The sequence below is a fragment of the Balaenoptera ricei genome, chromosome 1 (assembly GCF_028023285.1).
Source record: "Balaenoptera ricei isolate mBalRic1 chromosome 1, mBalRic1.hap2, whole genome shotgun sequence".
Classification (NCBI taxonomy): Eukaryota; Metazoa; Chordata; class Mammalia; order Artiodactyla; family Balaenopteridae; genus Balaenoptera; species Balaenoptera ricei.
In genome coordinates this window covers 43,951,978-43,966,208 of record NC_082639.1, presented here as the reverse complement: position 1 = coordinate 43,966,208, position 14,231 = coordinate 43,951,978, and the positions used below count along the sequence as shown (strand labels likewise).

Sequence of the window (14,231 nt, the reverse complement as noted above, 5' to 3'; positions counted from 1 at the left end):
AAATCATCCCTGTATTTATATAGAAAATAGGAATGTATGTATATTTGTATATGGTTATTTGAGTGTAGAGAAAGGCATGAAAGAGTACATAGAAGATCGTTAACATCGAGGTGGAAGTAGAGGCAAGATAAGAAAATAAGATTTTAAAAAGATGTCCACAGTAAAAGCACTATGTGTGATATGATTCCATTTAACTAAAATATATATGTATCTTCATATGCAGTAAGGAAATGAATGGAAAGATGGTTACCAATATATAAATAGTTATTTCAGGGTGGTGTGATTTCAGGTCATTCCTTATATTTGTCATTATTTGAACTTTTAACAATGATTATGGTAGGAAAATAAAAGCTACTTTTATTTTGAGAACAGAAAGGAAGTTAAATGGTGGTACTTTTTTTCCCCTTCATTTTGCAGTTGTGCTATATTGACTCCCAAACTGATGGCGGAATCCCTTCTTACTGTTTTGCTTTAATGGTGATGTTTTTTCTACAACAAAGAAAACCCCCTCTTCTTCCTTGCTTACTTGGAAGTTGGGTAAGCATCAGTTTGTAACATGTACGCACATGTGTATATGTAGTTCATTCTTACAGAGTGCTCTGTTCATACATTTAAAGCTGGAATTCTGGTTTGTCTGTTTGTCCATCTTTTTTTTTTCTTTTAATAATTTTTCCACTACCAATTTGGAATGCCTTTTTATATAGATTGAAGGCTTTGACCCAAAAAGAATGGATGACTTTCAGCTGAAGGGCATAGTAGAAGAGAAGTTTGTGAAGTGGGAATATAATTCAAGTAGTGCAACTGAGAAAAACTCAATTGCTGAGGAAAACAAAGCTAAGGCAGACCAACCAAAAGATGATACCAAGAAGACAGAAACAGACAACCAAAGTAATGCCATGAAGGAAAAACATGGCAAAGTAAGCTCTTTTTGTTTTTGTTTTTGGCTTTTCTATCTGTAGAATTTGTGATGCCTTCAATTGAAGCTATTTTAATAGTAGATTGACTGACTGACCTTGAGTAAGCCTCTTGGCCTCATTTTCCTCATCTGTAAAGTGAGGGGTTGATCTGGTTTAGTTTTTCAGTACCAAGATTCCCTAATAAATACATATCTCATTTGAAAGGCTTGTATTGTTTGAATCATATCAAGGTAATTCTTTGTATCTTTTTCATTTAGATAAGAAAAATTTCCTTCAGGAGTTGGGCTGTGACCAAAGCTTTAGCATATGGGGATTATGTTGCCAGACTGGTGAAGAAATAAAGGCCTTGTGCTCCTTTAGAGGGTGGCTTGCTTATTTAATCATTCAAACTTCATTTATTAAGGACCAGCTATGTGCCAGGCATTATCTTGAGTGCTCGAGAACCCAAGATGTATATTCATGGATTACGTCCTCCAGAAGCATGTAGTCTTCTGAAGTAGACAGACATTATTACAAAAATGTGAACATTACAGAAATCATTGCTCTAGCTATACTGAAGTATATGTAGTTCCCAAACACATGTTCAGTTCTTCCACTTTCCTAGACTACCTTCTATCCTCTTCTCAAACCATCAATACTCTCAGCTAATGATCTTGCTTATTATTACTTCTCTGAGAAAACTGAAGCAATCTAAAGAGAACTTCCCACTCCCACCACCATCTCCCACTATCTGCACTCACATACTCTGCCTTGCTGCCGGCTTTCATAAAGGAAGTTCCTGTGTTGCTATCTAAAGTCATTATCTTAACTTGTATGTTTAGTCCCATCCCTTCTTGTCTATTCCAGAACATTGCTCTAGCAGTTCTTTTCTTTCCATCCTAGGTTACCAATTTTTCATTTTTTACTGAATCATACATGCTTTTATATCTCCCACTTTAAAGAAAAATCTTGACACCATTTCCCCTCCCAGCTATTTCCTCGCTCCCTTTTGCAGGAAAACTTCTTTGAAAGAATTGTTTATATACACTATTTCCAATTTCTCTGTTTCCTTTTAACTCACTCTACTCAGGCTTTGACCCCTATCAATCTGCCAAAACTTGTTTTGCCAGTGTCAGTATCCTCCACATGGCTAAATCCAATAGTCATTTCACAATTTTTATCTTTTTTGACTTACCAGCAACATTTGCAGTTGATTATTTCCTTCTCTAAAAAATTTCTTAACTTGACTTTCAGGAACCACACCCATGCCTGATTATTCCTTCTCAGTCTCTTTGTTGGTTCTTCCTTTCCTCTCCAATCTCTTTAATGTTGGAGTATTCTAGGGTTCAGTCCTTGATCCCTGCCCTTTTTCTGTATCTACACTCCCTTGGTGATCTCATCCAATCCCATGGATTTTAAGTACCATCTATATGATGATGACTCCCAAGTTTAAATGTTAGGCCAAACCTCTCTCCTAAACTCTATAATTGTATTTCCAACCTGCTATTTAATGTTTCTACTAAGATGTCTAATAGATGTCTTAATCTTAATGTGTCTAAAACTGAACTCTGAGTCTTCCCCTTGCTCCACATACAGTTTTCCCATCTCAGTTGATGGCACTTCATCCTTTCAGTTGCTCAGTCAGAAACCTTGGAGTCATCCTTTACTTCTCTCTTTCATACCCCATACCAAGTCTGTCAGGAAATCCTGTCATCTCTACTTCAAAATATATCCACAATTTGACCACTTCCCCTGTTACCATCCTGGTCCTAGCCGTATCATCTCTGGCCTGGACTACTACCACAGACTCATAATAAGTTTCCCTGCATTTACCCTTGCCCCCTTTATAGTCTCAACACAACAATCAGAATGGCTCTTCTAGAACTTAAGTGAGATCATGCCCTTCTCCCTCCCCACACTTGAAATGCTTCAGTGGCTCCTCATTTAATTTAGAATAAAAGCCAGAGTTCTTACTGGTTAGCTCTTTGTTTCCCTCTTTTCCTCTCCTCTCTCTGCCACACTAGTTTTCTTTTTAAAGCTGTTTACACTCCTACTTTAGTGTGTTTGCTCTGTTTCCTATTCTTAGAACCCGTTTTCCTCTTCTTCAGATCATACCTTCTCAACAAGTCCTATCCTGACTATATTTAACACTGAAATCTGCTCCCATATCCCATCCCCTTTACTAAACCTACTCAACTTTTTCTTATTTCCACGGCACTTTTCTTCTTCTAACTTACTGTGTAATTTACTTATTAAGTTCATTGCTTATTGTCTTCTTCCCCTAGAATGTAAGCTCCACTAAAGCAAGGATCTTTGTTTTTTTTTCACGGATATATCCCAAGTGCCTGGCACATAGTAGGCACTCAGTGAATAGTTGTAGAATGGAATGAGTAAATGATTTTTATGCCTTTATATGTCTTAGTGGTCACTTTCAGCAGGCATTCATCTAGCTAATTGCTTTAGAATTCAGGTATTACCTTTTCTGTTAAGACCACCCCCCCCCCCCCATTCAGCGACCCATTTTAGCATGTAGCCTTCATTGTAATTGTTAAGTGGTCTCTTCCTCTCCTAATAGTCTGTGAAATAGGACCTCACCTTGTTTGAGTCACAGTATGGTATAATGATTAGCATCACAGACCCAGTAGCCAGGTGGTCCTGAGTCAAATCTTTGCCCTATAGTATCTACTTCATAGCAGTTAGAATTAATAGTTGTATATGTGCAGCACTTAGAAGAGTAGGTGATGCATGGTTTAAGTGGGAGCTCCCATTATTTTTTTATATCCCCAGAACAATGCCAGGGACACAGTGGGTTCTAAAATGTTTGTTGAATGAAGGAATTAGATTTTGAAAGCCCTGGGCATTTATATAGATTTTAAAAGTAATTGCTGCAATGGAGGAGCTATAGTAGTTGTTATACAGTGGTTAGCAACCTTGGCTGCACAGCACGGGACAATCACTTAGGAAGCTTTAAAAATCTCAGTCCATTAATTCACAGTCTTGGGAAAGGTATGGGAGATGGGAGTGGTGTCAAGCTCAGGTGTTAGTGAATTGTAGTGCTCTCAATGTGATTCTAATGTGCAGCCAAGGTTGAGCATCACTGGTTTAGTGTAAAGAACACAAAATTCTAGGAGTCAGTAATCTGGGACACTCTGTTCCCAGCTGTGCCACAAATTGCTTTTTGGCAACCTATTCTTTTATGCCTCAGTTTTTGAAAAGGTGATCTCTAAGGTCTTTTTAAATTGAAAGTTAAACGATTCTATAGTTTTGTGAAGCTTAAATGAAAGGTATTTTTTCTTTTCCAGTCTCCTTTAACACTGGGAACACCAAATCAGGTGTCCCTGGGACAGTTATGGTTAGAGCTGCTAAAATTTTACACACTGGATTTTGCTTTGGAGGAATATGTCATATGTGTACGGATACAAGATATTTTAACAAGAGAAAACAAAAACTGGCCTAAAAGGCGAATAGCCATTGAAGGTGAGATGATATGTTATATTTCATTTGGAGAATTTTGTGTGTGCCACTCATAATCTATTTCTAATGTAGTGTTATAAATTTTATCCCTAGCTTTGTAGCACTATATGCCACTAGGTTGTCACTATATATTTTGGATAAATTCTTTATCAAGTCCATGATAGCTTTATAGAATTAATGCTTACTTAAAAGTTTCCAATCTGTAAATATTATAATGGCTAGGGTAATTAGCTTGTTTACATGCCTTTATTTTTTAATTGTGGAAAATTTCAAAAATACAGAAAAATAGAATAGTTATATGAATACTGTAAGATATTTTTAAATATATTTGTGTCATAAAATTATGTTAAAGTATAATCTTAAAATCCAGTTTTTCATTGTCTTGTGAAGTACCTCATTTATTGAATATGGCTAAGCTGAAGGAAAAAAGAACAATTGATGCTGACAAATAAGATTTCACATCAAATCCCAAGAACATTAAGATCTTTAGAGATACAGAAATAAATAGTATGGCTTCTAAATTCTTAATAAAAAATTTAAATTCCGCAACATTTTGCTTACTTTTTATAGATAGGAAATGGAATTTCTGTTCATCATTTTAGTCTGTTTAGACTACGCATTCTTTTCCCTCCGTCCTCTGCAGGGCTTCTCTACTGTGAGTTGGACTTACAAATATTCTCATACACTCAAACCCGTACTCACATCTTGTACTCGCTTACATATGGTAAATAAATGAGCTCTGAAGCCTGCAGCCATCATAATTTCTCTCTGCCTTCTTTTTTTTTTTTTCTTCTTTTTCTTCTAGAAAAGAGAAAGAGGCTAAGTAAAGCTTTTAAAAGCCTATGGATTTAGATAACAGTAAAAAGTAACAGATGCCCCAGTCTTAATCTGAAACCTGGCCTATTAATCCTTTCACTTAATGATCTTCAGTAGCGGAGAAAATGTGTGTTGTCTTTTGGGTGGCACTGTTCTTTTTTCCTGGGGCATATTTGTATTTAAGGCTTATAAAATCCAAAAACCCGAAAACATTTTCAGAACTCTGTTCTATGCTCTTAATAATGAGGATTCAGTTGATGCAAGCCTTTTCAGCATAGCCATTTTAGACCGGATCAGAATTTAAATTTTGGTTTAATTTTTACTTTCTTAGGATTTTTTCTACTTATCTTTCTATTATTTCTCCTTCTTTCTCTCTTTAATTTTCTGATATTACTGAAGTTAAATCTTAAAATCAGTATAACTTGAAGTCTGGAGAGTTTTAGGCTATATTTTATTTGTTTAAATTGCAAGGAATATATAACTGAAGAATATTGTGGCAAGAGATGAAAATTATTACTAGGTCCTGGAGCTTGAAAAATTTCATTCAAAGACAGTATAGGGAAGCATATTGGCACAGCTTTTTCTAGCAATTTCATCATTGAAATTTTGTAATTACTGAGTTGGCCTCCTCAGCCATCCTCTCATTAATTACCTTATTTTATTCTTTTCTCTCTTTTTCTTTTAGTTTTTTATTTTATGACAGAAACAAAGGAAAGATGTTGCTATTTTATTTCCACTACTCAGTTTGCAGGAACTCTCATTGGGAGTTTACCTTAGAAAAATTTTGGGAAAATGTACTCTGCTGACAATGTAGCTGTTCGTATAAGCTTGGAAATGTAGTTTGTTAATAGATACTTAGCTACTGACCTTTTTATTTTTTTACTAGATCCATTTTCAATCAAGAGGAATGTTGCACGGAGCTTAAACAGCCAGCTTGTTTATGAATATGTTGTGGAGAGATTCAGGGCAGCTTATCGGTATTTTGCCTGTCCTCAGAGGAAGGGTGGAAATAAATCTACAGTGGATTCCATTAAAAAAGAGAAGGGAAAAATAAGCAAGAAACCAGTGAAGTCTGAAAATATGGCATCCAGTTGTTGCATTCTCCTTGGGGAAAGCACAGAAAAAATAAGTGCAGAAAGAGGTCAGCCTGATAAATATGAAGAAATGGAATGTACATCACAGAGATGTATTACTGAAGATGATAATTTGTTGATAAATGAACTAGATTTGGCTGAACATGGACAGGAATCTTCATCTCTTTCCACCAATGAAAGCAGTGAATTAGAGCCAAAATCAATTAAGAAACAAGATGTTTTAGTACCTTCAGAAACTTGTCATAAAAAGGAGCTCACCCAGTATAATTGCATTGATTGTAAACCCCCTGAACCAGATGAATCTGCTGGTACAGACTGCAGGTCAAATTTAGAAACAGAAAGTTCACAGCACATTGTATGCACTGACACATCTGCTACCTCTTGCAACTGCAAAGCTACAGAAGATGCTTCTGACCTTAATGATGATGATAACCACCCCACCCAGGAATTATATTTTGTGTTTGATAAATTTATTTTAACCTCTGGCAAGGTAGGATACAGTTCGTAAACAATCTGTAACGTTTTGTGGTTGTTGTATGACTCTGTATTTATAGTTTTTAGATTCAGAAATGTAAAGATAGCTTCTATGATGGTAGACTATTGTTTTGGAATGGTATTTTGGTGTATATGTTTCTTTTATTTTTTGTATTTTTGCCTGTAGTTGTCTTTTATGAATGTATATGAAACCTGAAATGTTTCAGCACTCTATTACTAGTTGGTTTGCTTAACTTTCTCATATATGAAAGGATTCATCAGATATCTTATGAAAGTGAGTTTGGTAAAGGCAGCATATGTTTTAAATTTTGCTCATTTTTTTTACATATGATTATATTTACTTCCACAAAGGAGAATACAGTGTCTGTAAACTTTAATAGTATTCTGTTTTAAAGTTTTTTTGGTGGGGGTCAAAGGTTGGTATATAAACTTAACTAAAGATAGTTGAGTTAAAACTAAGATCAGGAACCAAAAAAAAAATGAATTCAGATCCTGTGTCTGCCACTGAGCTTCTCTTTGGATTTTGGCATATCCCTTATGAGTTATAGGAGTCTTAACTTTTCCACTTTTAAAGTGGGATAGTCTGAACTTTAACTTGATAAATTATAGAAAATAAAAACCTGAGAGAGCAGAAAATAAGCTACTTTGTAACAGAAAATAATTACTTTGTTAATAAAAGTTTTAGGTAAGTTACTTTGCTTCAAGTGTAGTGTACATAATTGAAATAGTATCAGCACCTAGGTTGAAAAAATGATTATATAGATAATGTGTAAACCAAGTAGAATACAAAAAAAAACCCCTGAAAAGTCATCAAGTTTTATTGATTTATCGATAATTGTTTATTGACAAGCTTTAGAATTTTTAACCTAATTACTAAGCTGTGTTTCTTCATCCTTTGTAAGGATACTCTGTCCCATTTTGTTTAGGTTGTAGTATTTAGGGCATATGGACTACTAAAAAAGATGAAATAAATGGCAGATACTTAGAAAAGCCTCTTAGTAATATAACTGCAGTTTACGTTTCTTAATACTTTTTTTTCCTGGAACCTTATCTTAGGGTAACTATTTCTCCAATTTTATTTCTCTCTCTAGTTATCTATAACACTTTTCTAGAATTTTCTGATAAATATGTCATTTTTTAAAAGCTTTAAAAAGCTGATAAAAATTTCTGTGGTACTGTTAATTAGCCCACAGCACAGCATTCCCACAAAGAGAGGTTTCTGTATGTATTTGGCTAGGTAAATGTCCAGGCTAACCCTGGAGGAAGAAGCTAAGTTCCTAGGCATATTACAATAAAGAAAAGAGTAGTGCTCTTCCTTAACCGTATGAGGTTTTTTTTCAAGCAGTTGGGATGAATTTTACTGTTTTGGCCACCTGTCTGGTAGTCTGTTAGAATACATTTGAAATGGTGTTGCAGAGTTTGAAAGTTAAGTTTGTGGCTATTGCATAAGAGTTGTTCCTTGTATGAAGCTGAGTCACGTTTAGAGTTCAGCCCTTTAGTTTGGTTTCTTGAGTACCATGCTAATGTAATGAAATTGAACCAACTAGTCAAGCAATGGTTTCTATAAATGACTGACTCTGAAGATAGAAAATGTTTCAAGTGAAATGAAAGGTGCCACTTGGAATTTCTTTATAATCTACTTTGTTAAAGACCTTAATAGGTTAAAATGTGATGTATGCATTTCATTTTGGGAGCTGATCACACTGTTTGAATTAACTTATACCTTTTGTATCTCCTGGTATTTCCTTTATCTTACATCTTCAGGTAAATCTAATTCTTGGTAATATAATTTTAGTGGAGAAGAAAATTAGTGGTTGGCTCAAAATGTGTTTTTTTTTACATTTAATACTGAATTTCATTAACATGCTTTTTTTTTTAACCTCTTGAAAGTGCAGGTTATCAGACTGAGTTGCATAAAAGTTTCTTTTTGTACTGCTTTGTAAGTGATAATGAAGTCCCTCAATAGTTTATTTATTAGATTCTTTTTTTAACCTTTGTATAGCCGCCAACAATAGTATGCAGCATCTGCAAAAAGGATGGCCATTCAAAAAATGATTGCCCAGAGGATTTCAGGAAAATTGATCTAAAGCCTCTACCACCAATGACAAATCGATTTCGGGAAATACTTGATTTAGTATGTAAAAGATGTTTTGGTAAGTCTTTTATTACTAGAACTACTTCCTAAGACTAGATTATTTCTTAGATTTTGAATATTTATTTTCTTATTTGAAAATAGTTTGCTTACATTTTGTTTGGGTAGAGGTTTTTAAATAGTTTAGAGACCCAACCACATATATTTATTAAATGCCTACTGTGTGCAAGGCACAGTGGTAAATGCCAAGGGGAATGCAGAGTCCATAGTGTTGCTTTTAAGGAGCTTGGACTCTGGATTTGTGCTGTCTAATATGGTGGTCACTAGATAATATGTGTCTATTTAAATTTAAATTAGCTAAAATAAAATAAAAAATTAAGTTACTCAGTTATACTAGTCACACCTCAAGTATTGAGTAGCTACATGTGGCTAGTGGCTACTGCATTGGAGAGTCTGGATAGAGAACATTACCGTCACTGCAATTTTCTTGCACAGTGTTACTCTAAATGGTTGTATAAGACATGTATGAAACTTGCCATAATTGGAAGCAGAATGTGTTACATTCTATAGCAGTGGTAAACAAAATGCAGTTCAGTCAGACACAATTAATTTTAACTGGAGTGGATCAGAGGAATTGGAATTAATGATGTGGCATTTGAGATGGACTGCATTTTCAGATATAAGAGATTATGCATAAAAGCTTAGGGTGTAGTATTTGTTTGAGAGAATAATTGCCTTAAATTTGGTAGAGTATAAGAAAGGTAATAGAGGGAGATAAGGTTATAAAGATTTGGGTAAAGCCTTACATACCATTTTTCAATAAACATTCATGGTGTACCTGGAATAAACCTTCACTCAGCAAACATTTTTTAACTACTTGCTGTGTCCCGGGTAAGATAAAGTTTCTGATGTCATAACATTAGTTCTCCATTGTAATCCCTTCCTTCTACCCTTCCTTATCTTCACCTCCTGCCAGGCAACTACTTATCTGCTTTTTGTCACTATAGATTAATTTGAATTTTTCTAGAGTTCCAGGTAAATAGAATCACATGGAATGTACTTTTTTTTTTTTTTGATGAGGGGATCTGGCTTCTTTCACTTGGCTTAATTATTTTGAGATTCATCTATGCTGTGATGTGTATCAGTGGTTTATTTCTTTGTATTGCCGAGTTGTGTTCTGTTGTGTGGCTATATCACATTTTGTTTACCACTCACTTGTTGATAAATATTGTGTTTGTTTCTAAATTTTGGCTATTATAAATAAATATACTGTGTACATTCATGTATGAGTCTGAGTATGGACATATGATTTGATTTCTCTTGGGTAAATACCTAGGAGTTGAATGGCTGGACCATGGCACATTCTTCTTTAGCAGCTTTATTAAGATATAATTCACTACATTTGTTTTTATTTATTGAGTCATATATTTATCTCAATATGGACTCATAGATGTATTATACTTTGGGTTATAATCCGATAGTACTATTTTTGTTGCCCAAATTGTTCCAGATTTGGCTGTTGGGAGTGCTTTCATTTGGTTCCTGTGACCTTTTGATATATTCCCATCAGTGTGTGGAGTTTTTTGGTTTCTTTTTGTTGTTGTTGTTAGTTTGTTCCTTTGTATTTTAGCACTTTCTTACTTTCTGGCCCTGCAAGATACTCCAGGATCATCATGAAAATTTCTGTCTCAGTCCCAGAATTAGACATTTTCCCAAAGGGCCCTGGTTCCTTTATTGGAGAATGGTGTTAGAAACCAAGATGTGTTTAGAGTGCTTGGGTGTTACTGGGTATAGTTGTTTCTAGGTCCTCTCTGAGCAAGAAAATTTATGTGTGTATACTAATCCATGTATATACACGTACCTATAAATATTTCCATGTGACCATCTTACCTTTATTAAGCTAAGCATGTCTTTGTACTGATGTGTCCAAGTCTAATACATTACCTCATGGCTCTTTCTAGCCTCCTCTTTCTGATTATCTCTAAATGTGCAGCTCCAACAGTGAGAAACCTGGCTCCCACCATGTGCCATGCATTTATTTAATTGTTCCATTTAAGTACACATGTATAGCATTATCAGAACTGTTATCCTATACCCTGATGGGAAGCAACTTTATCAATTAGAGTACAGTGCTTATGTGCAGTTCCTTTAACCCTTAGTCTTACAGACTCCACTTATTTTCAAAGTTAGATTAGCACCTTTCCCCCCACCCCCACTCCCTTGAGTGAAGTTTTCTTATACATTTATAATGTAGCTGGATTCTTTGTTATAGACTGCATTCCATCCTGAGATCCCCTGACCTCCTAGATGATTTTTAAAAATTTTCATATCATAAAGTTGACTCTTCATACTGCAGAGTTCTGTTGGTGTTTACAAGTGCATCATGTCATATATTACCATTAGAGTATCACACAGAATAGTTTCTCCAATCCAAAAAAAAATCACCTGTATTTCAGCTATTCAGCTTGTAACCACTAATGATGCATTTGTTTTTCAAAAGCTGAATAGTAATTTAATTCCTTACCATATTAACTCTTGGGTATGAGTCTGGAGGAGGAGATAGGAAAAAAAAAGACTATTCTTAAGTAGTGTATGGTCTTATTTGGAAAAATAAGATGACTATAAATGAAATAACTAGAAAACTGAAAGGACAGTATAAACACTGGCAAGTGGTTTGAAGAACTAAGGAAATTCAATTAAGGAGAGGTCATTAAAGGCTGTGATTGGATAAAGAAGCTTATAGGGAAGGTATGAATCTTGACCAGGCATTTGAGGGAACTGTTAGATTTGATTGAGTTGGGTACCTAGTGTAACAGTATGACAGTAGTCTTAACAGGAGGGGAAAAACCAGCATGTATATGGCAGAGAGTGGATTGTCTGAAAAAAAAAATTAAGTAATTTGTAGAAGAAAGTATATCTTGTAGCTGTTTCACAGGGAAAATGATCATGTGAAATATACATAGATCTGTAAAGTTATTTTTCTGTTCTTTCTCTGCTCCTTCCTTCCCCAGTAACATTTATGATTTTAATGTCAGAGAGTCAACAAATAATGAAGAAAAGTAAAGTTTTTAGGGTAAAAAATTGAAGACATTTTCAGATTTCATTCTCCTTACTTTTCTTTTTCCTTCTCTTTTTTTAACTTAGATGAATTGTCACCACCTTTTTCTGAACAACACAACAGGGAGCAAATTTTAATTGGCTTGGAAAAGTTTATTCAAAAAGAATATGATGGTATGTTGTATGTCAAAATTGATTGCTTTTGTTATTATAGTTACCTGGTCTGAGTTTCATTCATTTGTTTAAAAAGTGTTTATTGCATGTTATATGTTAGGTACTATTGTAGGTGCTGGGGATACAGTGCTAATAAAAGAGGTGAAACCGGCTCTCATGAAGCTTATATTAAGAGGGGTGACAGATAGTCAACTGACAAGTAAATAATATATCAGGAAATAATAAACACTGTTAAAGTACAGGAGTTAGAACGATAGTGGTGAGGTGTTATGGTAGTTCTCTCTGGTAAGGTGACATTTGAGCAGAGCCGTGAATAATATAAAGGAGCAAATTATTATGAATATTCAAGGAGAGAACATTCGAGAGAGAAGGAGCAGCAAGTACAGTACCCCATGACTCAATTATGTTTGACATGCTTGAAAGTTAGTGTGGCTTGAGTGGAGTGTGTGAGGTAGACTGTAATAGAAAGGTGGGATCAGAGAGTTAACCTAGAGTTTGGATCATTAGAGTCTTATAGGTGTTGGTAGAAGGACTTTGAATTTTATTTTGAATGTCTAATGAGAAGGCTTCTGGAGGGTTTTAACACATAAGTGACATGATCTGAGAGAATGAGTACAGGTCCATAAGAATAGAAGCAAGCAGTACATTTAAGAAGCTGTTGCATAAGTTCAGATGAGACATAATAGTGATTTGGAAGAGTAGGTGAGAAGTGGTCAGATTGAGGATATATTTTGAATGTAGAGTCAACAGGATTTGCTGATGCATTACATGTTAGATGTGACAAAAAGAAAGGAGTCAAGGATGGTTTCAGGATTTTTCCTTCACTAGTTGGGTGGTGCTGTTTAATTGAGATGGCAAAAAAATAGCAGAAGGGGGCAGGTTTTGGGCATGGGGTAAAGAATCAAGAGTTCTGTGGCCAAATATTTTAGAAAAGGATAAAGAGTTCATTTATGATCAGAATGAACTTACACCTTTAAAATATGATCTGTTTTGTGGTACAGGATTCTATTTTTAATTATATTTGCTAGTGTATAAAGTATTGACCAAATCTAAGTTCTTGTTATATTAAACCCATGCACTTTTTATTTGCTGATGAATGTAGCTTCTTTTATATCTCTCGGTTGTCATTGATTTCAAGTAGGGCATCAGAACTGAATAGGAGGATTAAGTTTGAAAATACAGAATTTGTTATCTAAATATGTAGGCTACAAGAATTAATAGGGAGAATAATCCAATCTTGTTAAGCCACAGCTTATTGAGTGACACTAATAAGCATGAAGGAATAACCCTAATTATATATATATATATAAATATTATTATATATATAACTATATATATAATAATTGTGTATATAATTTATATCAAATGGATTAATCCCTCACTTTAGAGGAGAATTAATTCTATATACGAAGATGATATTTGTAAAACTATTTGAATTGTGCCCTGAAGAAACTAGTTTATTTCCAAGAGATAAATCTCTAAATATTGATCTTAACTGTTGGTATTGATGTTGAGAATGAATAAAAGTAGATGAATTTATGAGGTCGTTAAGTTGGAAGAAGGTGAAGGACTTGGTAAGTGTTTGGATGTGAAAGTTGAGAGGTGTTAAGAACCACATGTATATTTCTGAATAATAGTAAGTTTGAGGTGAAGTTGCTAGTTTAGTTTTGACTTGTTGAATTTATGATGTCTGTGGAAAAATGGGAAAAGCAGTTAGATACATGGGTGTGAGATTTTGGGGAGAAGACCTGGGCTTTAGGTGAGTGTTTTGGAATTTCTCAGTGTATCTGCTAATGGTAGATAATTTAAGCCGTGGAATTGGATAAGATTATCCTGTGGTAGGCCATTAGTAGTTAATAGAAGACTCCTCTTTCCTGATAATTATAAAACTTTTGACTTTTGTTTTCCTTTGCTTAGAAAAGGCAAGATTGTGCTTATTTGGCTCTTCTAAGAATGGATTTGGATTTCGTGATAGTGATCTGGATATTTGTATGACCCTTGAAGGCCATGAAAATGCAGAGGTAAGAGTGTTTGGAAAGTGATGTGGAAGTTTATTTTCTTCTAGTGATGAGTCTTTTTTAAATTTTGTATGTAGAATTGATAAAAATGTAAGGTGTCATTCTTTGTATAAAT

General features: G+C 34.5%; 1 protein-coding gene across 8 annotated transcripts in view; it reads left to right on the top strand.

The window, feature by feature from the left end:
• The window catches only part of TUT4 (terminal uridylyl transferase 4), a 155,610-nt gene that overhangs the window by 108,535 nt on the left and 32,844 nt on the right, over positions 1–14,231 (top strand). For 7 of the 8 annotated variants that reach the window (XM_059922493.1, XM_059922489.1, XM_059922500.1 and 4 more), the window contains exons 10-16: positions 418–537; positions 705–917; positions 4,199–4,373; positions 6,073–6,770; positions 8,778–8,928; positions 12,012–12,098; positions 14,016–14,119. In XM_059922493.1, the coding sequence (XP_059778476.1) occupies positions 418–537; positions 705–917; positions 4,199–4,373; positions 6,073–6,770; positions 8,778–8,928; positions 12,012–12,098; positions 14,016–14,119 (1,548 nt within the window). The remainder of the gene's footprint in view (positions 1–417; positions 538–704; positions 918–4,198; positions 4,374–6,072; positions 6,771–8,777; positions 8,929–12,011; positions 12,099–14,015; positions 14,120–14,231) is intronic. The other variant, XM_059922538.1, reaches the window with a different exon arrangement.